General features: G+C 47.4%; 1 protein-coding gene across 1 annotated transcript in view; it reads right to left on the reverse strand.

The window, feature by feature from the left end:
- The window catches only part of CLCN4 (chloride voltage-gated channel 4), a 37,899-nt gene that overhangs the window by 5,891 nt on the left and 20,725 nt on the right, over window positions 1–11,283 (reverse strand). The window contains exons 8-11 of the mRNA XM_025041064.1: window positions 11,077–11,283; window positions 9,341–9,527; window positions 7,235–7,633; window positions 1,530–1,746 (exon numbers count right to left, since the gene is read on the reverse strand). The exon at window positions 11,077–11,283 is cut by the window's right edge and continues 333 nt beyond it. Of these exons, the coding sequence (XP_024896832.1) occupies window positions 1,530–1,746; window positions 7,235–7,633; window positions 9,341–9,527; window positions 11,077–11,283 (1,010 nt within the window). The remainder of the gene's footprint in view (window positions 1–1,529; window positions 1,747–7,234; window positions 7,634–9,340; window positions 9,528–11,076) is intronic.

An 11,283-nucleotide genomic window follows, 5' to 3' on the forward strand; every position in this document is an offset into this window, starting at 1 on the left:
CAGAGCTAAGGAGGACACTTGTCCTGTCAGCTTCGAGTTGTCTGGGTCACCGTGAAAATCCAACCCCTTGCAGAGCCCCACGCTGCCATTACCAGGACAGTGGGAAGAAAGCCGAATGAGTAAGGACAGCCCATTCAGCAATTCACAGGCATCCAGTCCAGGGTCACTCAACTGCAGCATCAGTGACATTTTGGTCCAGATGATTCTTTGTTGCGACGGGGGCTGTCCCGTGCGTTATAGGGTGCTGAGCAGTATCCCTGGCCTCTACCCGCTAGATGCCAGCAACACTCCCTCTCCTCATTTGTGACACTCAAACTCTCTGGGGCACAAAAATACCCAGGTTGATAAATGCTGGGTTAGACTGGAGGGTGATGGCTCTGGAAATGTAAAGGACGTTAGCGTGAAGCCTCTGGAGTCTATAAAGACCTAAAGTAAATTCAGGTACCGGTGTCACAACCCATATAGGCCACACCTCCTGCCTCCAGCCTATGAAGGAATAAACCGGGCAGACGAGTGAGCCTGCACGCTGCCCTGACTGAGCCAATCTCTTCTTCCTCGCACGCTTCTGGGCCATGAAATTTGGGGTGCACCTGTGAGCGTAGAGAATGGCCCTTGAAGCATGGCACCCCTCATGCCATCATGACCCTTTGATCTTTGCAGTGCTGCTTTCTTGGTCTGCGATAACAGAAAGCAAAATTAATATTGCTTTGGGGCCACCTCGTTGCTCAGCTCTCTGATAACGTTTGTGTTGAAAACATGAAGTTGTTTTGAACAGACTGACATATTAGGGAACAATCTGAGCATAACGTGAACTTCACATTTGCTTCTGGTGATTTTTTTCCACGAGCACCTACCTCCAGGTGGATACAGAAAACTGAACCCGACTGAGCCCAGAGACCTACACAAAATGCTTGCGAGCTGCGGCCCTCGCAACAAGCCACGTCCACGAGCCAACCTCGGGGCTTTCTCAAGGTGAAGTGACATATTTGTTTGTCATATTGATATATTTCTTAACCATCTAACGTGTCTAAAATGCTACTACCATTTTTATTAGCTTCTTATCTCTTTCATTTGATGTGTCCCTGATGAAGCTTTTGAGTATTATGTCCCTAACGCTATTTTTCTCACGAGCCCTGTCGTTCTCATGGCTCATATTTGCAGGGCCATGATTTTGAGGAAGGCATGTCACGTGGCAGCAGAACAAGCTGTACCTTCTCTCTGAGCCTGGGCTGTGGAACCGCAGCCCCGAGCCGTCTCCTTTGGCTCCTCCCCTTTTCGGCTCAACCTGCAGCCTCGGGCCAGACAGCAGCCCCACCTGGAAGCTTCTCTCACCTTCCTGGGCTGCGCTGGCCCCGGCCCTAAGTCTCCACAGCTGCCAGTCATTTCCTTCTCAACGCCCTCGCCACACTTACTGCCACCCCCTACCAAGTGCTGGTCCCCGCGTCCCCCGCGACCATGTCTCGTTCATCTTCTTCTTGCCAGAGTCTGGCCACAGTACACATTCCATCAACACTCGTCTGGCCACTCACCCACTCCGTGTCACCAGACACTGCCGGAGCCCCAGTTTCCGGAAGATGTCCACCACCGTCTCCATAGGGGTGTGGTCCGTGACCGTGAACGGGCTTAGGTTCAGGACGCGCCGCAGCTTTAGGGGGTGCGGGCTGTTGGCTGGCAGCTCGGGGGGCTCCTCCGTGAAGTACATGATGGAATTGCTCACGATGCCCTCCTGCCTCTGTCTGGCGTTCTCTAGAATGGGCAAGCAGAAGCATAAGCCACACGAAAAATCCCTTGCTAGCAACTCCCACTCCCCCAGACCCGCGGGAACACACGTCTTCCCTCCTAGAATCCCACAGGAAAGGGCCTCAGAAGGCAAACTCCACATTCTCAATGAGGGGCTTTGGCCAAACATGTCTGAAATTGGCATCTCTCTCGAGCTAATGCTGGGCAAGGGCCCTCCTGCTGTGACCTGCTCATCCGTGGCCAAAGTGGTGAAAGGTGGGCCTGACCGGGATGCACCGCTTCCCCCGGACTCCAGGGCGCCCAGAAGGCCCAGGGCCCTCCACCCTAGCCTTCCTCACACTTCTTCACCTCATCAAGGGCTGAAGTTTGATGTGACAAGAACCTCGTTTAGCTGCCCAGTGACCTTATTACATCGGTTTTTTTTACAAACTAACTTATAATTGGCCCAAATGGCATCAGGAATCCTGAAAGGAACAGGAAACTAATAGGGCCATCTCAGGCTCATAGCCCAGAAATGCAGCTCGATCCCAAATATGACCCTTGGGACCAAAGAAATAACCCTAGAAAAGCTGCATCCCCCACCCCTTGGATCTCCTTTCTTTAAAATGGGCCATTTTGTGGATTTTTCTAAGAAAGATAGTAAAACTTTTATGGCAACAATTGGCCTATTTTTATTGATAGGCAAGGCCACGTGAGAGAAAGCTGAAGAAAAGTAAGGGAACAGGAACTCATTAGAAATACGGTTTTCTGCAGTACTAGAAACCCAGGCTATTTTAAGTCACACATGAAATAAATCCGTCAGTCTCAAGATATTTCTCCAAGGCGATTTTCCTTCTGTTGGAATTTTAATCTTTCTTTTGGTTCATGGGAAAAGGTTAGGAAAAATGTACAGCGAAGCTTGCCTTAAAATGGATCCTGGTTTCTATAATACATTGCTTGCCTTCTCAAAGACTACTATTCACCTATATTGTTCTTTGAGAAATAAAATTCTAACTGCCTGCTCTAAGGCCATTTATTGCAATAGAGTACTCTAATGGAAATCTGGCAGCATTCAGGGTCAGGCTGAGTTTGAAAAGGGGTCTCTGTTTCAAAGAAGAACAAAGGGCCCGCTGGGCAAATGTCTGTACATTATTTGGGTCAGGTTAAATCTAGTTACATCAAATGGGATATGATTCAACCACTAATACCAGACGACACTGATGCACAACCTGTTTTCAAATGTAGATGCTACATGATACACGCTGTACACTTCTCTGCTAAATCAAGGTGGTTCTGTCCTGAATCACTAAGGCAGGAGGTAACAGTCAGCACATACTTATTTATTCATTTTCACAGACCGGTTGAATCTCGAACAGTCCCACGGAATGGGAATCCTCTGTCTTTCAACAGATTGAACATCAGGAATAGATCCAACCACAAAGCTCAATCAAGAACTGATCACATGGATTTGCTGACCTCCTTACAAAACCAAATACAACTTAGAAACCTGTCAATCCACTCGTTGAAATAAATAACAAGCTTGTATTTCCTCTGAAATCTACTGATTGGGTTAGAAGCCTTGACTCTAACAGCAGCTAATTCAGTGATTTCTTGCTCACCAGTGCGTTCCCAGTGCCTAGACGATACCTAGTATATATTTGCCTTTTTCCTTCTGATTTCCCCAATATTCTATGCGTATGTATTGCTTTCGCTTCAAAAAATGTAATAAACTCATTTTTAAGTGTTGTAAAACTGTCTTTAATATAGGGTTTTTTTTAATATATTCTACCAGAACTGGTATCAGTGGCCAAAGCTTCTGAAAAATGATGTACATTTGTTGAGCGCTTGCTAAGGTCACTCAACTTGACATTCTATTTTCTAGCAGCAATACGATCATAATGCCAGGTACAGAGAGGGTAATTAAGAGAGTGTCGCTAAAGTGAATTTCACAAACTATGATAGGCCGAGAAATTTTAAGACCAGAAATAATCGCAGATCCAGTAAACTATCACGATGACTTTAGAACAATGGTTCTCCATTGAGAGCAATTTTGCCCTCGCCCTCAGGGGACATTTGGCAATATCTAGAGACATTTTTGGCTGTCATAACTGGGGGATGGGGTTGCTACTGGCATCTAGTGGGTAGAGGCCGGGGATGCTGCTCAATATCCCTCAGTGCAGAGGACGGCCCCTCTCAACAAAGAATGATCCCGTCCAATGTCAATGGTATTAAGGTTGAGAAAACTCTACTTTAGACTAATCATGTTTTTAGGGAGGTAATGTTCTATCATCCTCTTCATTAAAAATGCTTTGGTCAAACAGATGTAATTAGCAAGTAAGGTTAAAACGAACAATTGGAAGCAACTATAGTGGTGGTCAGTACGAAGAAGATATGATTTTAAAAAAAGTAAAAACTACTTAGAAGAAAAGGCAGCTTATTTTAGACAAGTTATAGTTTACCAAGACAAGACACGCAGAAGTCCCTCTGTATGTATGTTTTAACCGCAGCAGAAAGAAGCAGATGACACCACTGCTCTCCATGGCCTATTCCCTCCCAGGAAGAAGCCTCTTAATCCCTAAGTAGCCCAGCCAACAGATCGAACACTTATCTTCTTGTTCGGTCCTGGATGTAGATGCCTTTCTGCAAATAAGCATCTTCGACATGCTGGAGAATCATCATTAAATCATCCACCAACAAAAAAAAAATGAGAATTCTCTTAACTCTTGCCCAGAACTCTAACTTTCCATCCCTCTAATCATCTTTGCAGCTTCCCACTGAGTCCTCTCTGAACCCAACCTTGCTTAATTGCAGAATTCGAGACTAGAAGTGCCTGAGCCCTGCTGAGCACAGAAAGAGCCTCTTCTTTTCAAAGAGCACCAAGAGGTAGTCCCATTTACCAGGAATTTGAACAAGGGTCACATACAGCCCCGTGTGTATGAGGGTGAAGAGGGCCGTACTTCCTAGGTGGTGCCAAATAATCGCTCTCTAACAAAGACAATGGCCACGGTTTGGCATTCCAGAGAGGAACTGAAAATAACGACACATTTTCAGTGTCATGTGAGCGGCTGCGACAATTTTAAATGTGACGCGTTAAGAAAAATCCTCATTTGCCGCGTTTACCATTCTTTTCTTATCCAAAGTATCTCAGATCTATCTACCTATAATCGTTGCTCCGAATTCCCCTGAAAATGAAATTGGCATGAGAGCGTCACTAGCTAAATGCTCGTGTCTATTTCCATATTCACGAAAGGGCATATCATTCCGCAAATACAGGTTACGAATTTTTCTACCAGAGTACAGAGGCTCTTCCATATCCACGGACCAGGAAAACAGTTTTTCTGATTGCCGAGTGAAACGCTCTTTGCCTTTCCACAAACCATGTAAATAGCAGCTTCTATACGATTATCGGTCTGATTGAAAGCATATAGGTATTATTTACACTGTGTGTTGCCTCTTCAGACATTCCAAGCATAGCTTTTAGGAGAGTGCTCGGTTGGCAAGCTTAAATTTCTTCTCTAACCGGTTGATGACAATTGCTGCTTCCCACTTGATTACAGTAATGGGTTTCAGCAAAATTAGTAAACTGTCTTTCAGCAGGTGTTCCTGGAACTATACAACAGGTAATGGATTCCGTGACATTTATTACTTTAGTTTTTAAATTTCAACCTTTGCTTAAATGATTTTAGGGATTGAAGAAAAATTTTAAAGGCTGCTGATTACATTATTTTAAAACAAACCCAACTCTGTTTAGACGGCTTTAAAAAAAGAACACCTCATTTTTATAAGGCAATATTGATGCCTAAAGGCACCTACCTGTTAAATGACAGGGCCTATAATAAAGCGGAGCATCACAGGGCACTTAAGCACAAATGTGCTATCGTATAGAAAATATAAAATCAGTTGTTGCTTTGGGGGAGGTAAACATGTTTGAACAACAACCTAAAATTAGAGGATATAGCTTTTCTAAACTTATTTTTATAAAGCCTTTGATGAAGATACTCTTACAGACATTTTCAAAGCTATTTAACATGCAAGGGGATTTTAGAAATTCAAAGGGAGAGCCTAAGACAGGGGTCCCTAAGCCTTGGGCTACAGACCGGTACCAGTCTATGGCCTGTTAGGAACAGGCTGCACAGCAGGAGGTGCGCGGCAGGCGAGGAGCCAAGCTTCATCTGTATCTGCAGCCGCTCCCCCCTCCCTCCCCGCCCCGGAGCTAGCATCACTGCCTCAGCCCCACCTCAGATCCTCAGGCGTTAGATTCTCATAGGAGCACCGGTCCCTGGGGCCGAAAAGGTTGGGGACCGCTGGCCTAAGAGATAGTTAACAAAGGGCAGGGAGAAGCAAAGGGCTCTCAGGTGAAGGTGCACTCCCAGCAGGGCGTTCCACAATCATACCTGGGTGAGTCCCACTGGCCCACTTCATAAACCCTCTGGGAGATGAGATACGTAATACAACCATCGAGTGCACACCTCAGCCCCATCACAGGCCCCGGCCCACCATGAGATGCTGGGATAGCAAGCAGATCACAAGGCAGGGATGTGAGTGGCATGGCGTTCGCGTTCGCGATGCGCTGAGGATGCGTTCGGCTCATCCCTGCCCCACCGCACCGGGACATGCAGCAGGATTCCACCGGAGTGAGCCCTCCGAGGCTCACTACTCCTCCCGGCCCGGGCCTCCAACTCACACCCAGGCCGTGGTCTCTGGACCCTCCTTCCTCCAGTACTCCACTCCCCTTCCAATGCAGTCGCCCCTAGGCTGATGGCGCCCGCACGCTTGCTCCTCTGAGCAGCCTGTTTTCAGGGTACCCCACCTGGGCATTGTGCCCTCTCCTCTCCCAACTCAACGGCGTGCCCCTCGGCTTCACGGATTTCAGTTAGCGCACGAAGAGGAAAAGCATCCCATGGAACTGACATGACTTCTGCCCTGAACCCACATGGGCCTGTAACAGGTGGAATGGAACATGACATCATAAAGCAAAGCGAAAGGCTTATGCAGTGCCAAGAGAGGAGTCTGAGGTGAAGAACTCAGCATCTCAGTACTTATCCCGCCTGAAAGTCTGTCTCTGACCAGCTTGGCCCGGGCCGGTCAAGGCCTTCCCATCTCTTTCTGCTCAGCTTCACCCAATAATGAATTCCCTGAAACGCAGCGGCAGCAGCTTGCCTCCTAGCAGGATTGAGGCCCAAGGGGCTGCTTGAAAACGTGGCGGTCCTCTTTTAGCCAAGAATGCCTCCCCCAAGACATTCCTTCTCACAGTGTGACTTGGAGACCAGCAGCATCAGCATTAACAGGGAACTTGGGAGAAATGCAGACTTGGGCCCCGCCCCAGACCTACTCAATCAGAATCTGCATTTTAACCACATCCCCAGGTGACACGAATGTCCATTAAAGTGTGAGAACCCCTGGCTGAGAGTCCTCTGACCCTCATACATTCTCTCTACCCTCTTTGAGAATTTGCTGGGTACAAAGACTGCCATTCGCCTCTTAGTCACACGTGAGCTTCCCTCTCTTTACTCACTTATTGCAAGAATCAGTTCCCTCCTCTGGGCAAATCCAATGAGGCGCTCGGAGTCCCTGGAGACCACCACGGGGAAGCCATTGTAGTCGGTCTCCTTAATGAGCGTCTCCACGTCCTCGACGGTCATGCTGTCCTGAGTAAGCACCGACAGTGGTGGCTCTCCCCGCCGCGGCCGCATGACGTCGGTGGCCAGTGTGCGGTGGGTGAACTCGTCCTTCACATCCAGAAATGGGTACCCGTTTAAGTGGATGTGAGCCTCGTAGATGCCTTCTTTCCCGAAGGCATCGGCCACCCACTTGCTGGTCACAGCTGCTGCCATGAGGGGCACGATGTACTCGAGACCACCGGTTAATTCAAACATGATGACCACCAACGACACTGTCATCCTGGTGACTCCACCTAGTGAAGAAAAGAGTGAAATTGTGGAATTCAATCCCAGACCCTCAAGACAGCGAACATTGCGGAAACTGACAAACTGGCTATAAATTCTCCCGACAGGAGGTATTTCTAAGCTGAAAGTCAGTCCTACATGTCGCCCATGCTCGGACCTCTGTAACTGAGGCCAGCCTCATTAAACACAGTCACATCTGACTGGAGGGCTCTTCTCCAGTGAGGGACAACTGGGTCGTCTTTTCGTCTAGGACCATTCCTTGCTTTTTGGTGACTGAGTGGATCCTATGTGGTCTGCGCGGGTTTCTGACAGCAAGTATGGCTCTCTTCCACAACCTCATAAGCTGGAAAACTGTAGAGATTCTTAGGGGCTACGGACAGCAGAGGGACCCTTGTGTCCTTCGGTACTCAAAGAGAGAATCCATACCAACTCCCAGTCTTCCAACGAGCTTAGACTGGGTTTTTTCGACCTCAGCACTAGGAACAGTTGAGGAAAGACCATTCTTTGCTGCGGGACCTGTTCTGTGCACTGTATGACACTTAGCAGCATCCCTGGCCCCCACCCACTAGATGCCAGAAGCATCACTTCCCCCCAGGTGTGACAGGCAAAAATGTCTCCTCCATTGTCCAGAATTCCTGAGAGGCACAATTACCTCATGTTGAAAACCAGTATTCCACTATTCTAGACAGCACAGCTGCAAGACGGTAGTCACACTACCTATCAGTCTTGGTCCCTCAATGACTGAGTGGAGAGAAGCTAACTCACTCACACACTCACACACACACGTGTACGCGTGCACATGCGCGCACACACACGCACACACACACACACACACACACACACACACACAGAGTCGACTCATTATTTGTGGCGGTTATGTTCTACAAAGTCACCACAAAAACTGAATTAGTGAATACTGAATCACTGCCTTAGGAGAAATATAAGGTTTCTGAGAGCCTCTGGTCAGTTTTGTCAACCAATTAATACAAAACCTTACGTTATGTATGTTTCTGTTTAAAGACACCTTACTTAATATATGAAGCTGACTCATTCGCATCGAACTCAGGGCCAAAAGCACATAACTTATGCCTGAAGGAAGCTTCTCCAACACACGCATTTTCTCCCTAGGGCACAGCCCAGCCTTCTAGCATTTAGAAACACCAGACAGCATTTTAGCATTACGCTTGGGGGCCATTTTAAACAGGAAGACCATTAATAAAAAGCACGAAAGTGCAAAACACATGGCTCTAAATAGAGCACAAAAAGTACGCTTGTGTACAGTCGAGAGCTGAAGCAAAAAGGTGGACCTTCACCTTGGTCAACCTCAGCTGCGAATGTAGTTGTATGTTAGACAACTTCGATTTTCCACTGCTCTGCGCATGACCGAGAATGACCGTGAAAGCCCCATGAATATTGATTTAGGGGTTACAAACAAATTTTAGCAAGTAGACGAATTCCCAAATACGTAATCCACGAATAATGAGGATCGACATCATAGCATAGCAAGATATAAACCTTGGCGTGCTAAGCCACCGAGATTTAGGCGTTTACTTGTTTACAGCAGCACCACCTCGCCTATCCTGAGAAGGCAAGTGCTCGTGTCTCTCTTCTTCTCAGTCCTCTAAACCACATCAGCCTTTGTGGTCAGTCTGTGTCACCTTTCCCTGCACCCCACCCCCACCCCCACCGCCACCTCACCCCTCCTGTGGCCGTACCTAAGCAGGCTGCAGCTCCCACCATCGCATAAAGTCCTGGGGTGACACAGTCTGCTCCGGGCCTGCACCAGTTTCTGAAGATGATCCAGTCATGGTGATGATAAGCCAGCTGCTCCACGCCAATTCCCACCATCCTGCCCGCCATCGCTCCCACGGCCATGCTGGGGATGAAGAGGCCCGACGGGATCTCCAAGGAGCACACAGAGAAAAGAAGCATGAGGGAAGGAGCCCGAATTCCCGTCCCCCACACACGAGCTTGCATGCTGCTTCAGTCCTGAGGGGTGCAACGCTTCAAGATAGGTCAGCTGAGAAAAGGTGGGACGAGTGACTTCACCTGCTTAGTAGTCAGTCGTATCTACTGTGACTTAGAGAGAATGCCATTTTATACTTTCATTTCCTCGCCTTCAAACGCTGGCCTGCTTTGCCTGCTGTGGATTAAAGAATGATAAGCCCCACTGCAAATAACATTCAAAGTGAGCATCTGTCACTTGAGATACTCACCGCTTTCTCGCTCCGCTTGCGTGTCATTCAGATTAGCTTTTAAAATTAAATGTCAAGCCACAGCATGAAAATGAAAAAGAAGGGTCTGCAACCGTTCACAGGTAAAATAAAGAAGCTGAAAGCAGCAGTGCCGCTGCCCTGAGTCTTCCAAAAAGCTTTCCCTGGCCTTACTGCCCTCTTGAATATACAGTGGCCAAGCATCTACCAGAGAGAGATGGCGGGGCGGCGGCCGTTCCCTCTTCCGACAAAGTACATTTTCTAAAAAGTATTCTGAATAGTTTCGAGCCAGGTTAGAGGCAGCAAAGAAACAGACTATGCAAACTAAAAGATTTTGGTAATAGTGTGTTTTATATTTTGCTGTGTGAAAATACGTTTTACAAAAATAAATACATTTTAATTTGTCTGATGATCAAATTGCTACAAGACACGCCTGATCCTGTGTTCATGGAGATCGCACGTGGCTGCGACCCTAAGTGTTGTCAATCTCAGGGTGAAAGTGGATCTTTAACCAAATTCCACGTTAGTCTGGATCGAGTGTGATTTCTAGAGTCTGGGACATTCCTGAGGAAATTGTTCCTTTCTGAGCTGCCCCTTATCCCATAGCCACTTAATCCCCTGTAACTTCAAAGTCGACTTCTCCCAGCAGGCACTGAAAGATACTGCTAAATCAGACACGAAACTAAATCCCTTTGCTAGGAGATGATAAATCACAGACAGTCAGATGTTTAAGAAAGTCCACCCATCCTTGTTCTGAACGCAAAAACTCAGGTTTGTGCTTGACCATTCCGCACTCAAGTGTAAACTCCATGCACGGTTTCTTAGACTTTTTAAAAGAAACTAATCATAAAAAGTACCACATACAAAGCAATCGTAACGGAACACATCGGGACTTCTGGAGGATTCTCAACACTCTGCTTCCGGTCCTGGGTGCTGCTTACACAAGCGCGTGTTTTGTGAAAGTTCACCAAGCTGTACACATCTCTATCTCAATGCTGTATTCTGAGCCTTGGCTTCTTCATTTGTAAAATGGGATTAAAATGTCTATTTTATAGGCATGCTGTTCATCAAAAGCATTGTCTCTTGTTCATTAAAAGAATGTCAAGTGCCTGGCACAAGACAACATCCAATAAAGATCAATCTCACTTTCCTCGCATCACAACTTTATTTTGACAAGTAAGGTGCTATCCCCAGAAGGACATGGGTGGCCCCCCACATCTTCCTTTCCCTTCGCTTACCTTCATGCCAAAAGTAAATATGGTAATGACGATTTTGAAAATCAGCGCCAAGGCCAGCTGCCACATGGCCGTGTACACCCCGAAGCCGGCCGGCCGGTCGGGAATGTCATCCACAGGCCGGGTCATGTTGGGGTCGTTGATGTAGTCACAGAGCTGCGAGGACTCGAGGGCCCCACAGTCATTGAACAGCTCAGAAATGAGCTCGCT

Source organism: Pteropus alecto, unplaced genomic scaffold (genome assembly GCF_000325575.1).
Source record: "Pteropus alecto unplaced genomic scaffold, ASM32557v1 scaffold511, whole genome shotgun sequence".
Taxonomy (NCBI): Eukaryota; Metazoa; Chordata; class Mammalia; order Chiroptera; family Pteropodidae; genus Pteropus; species Pteropus alecto.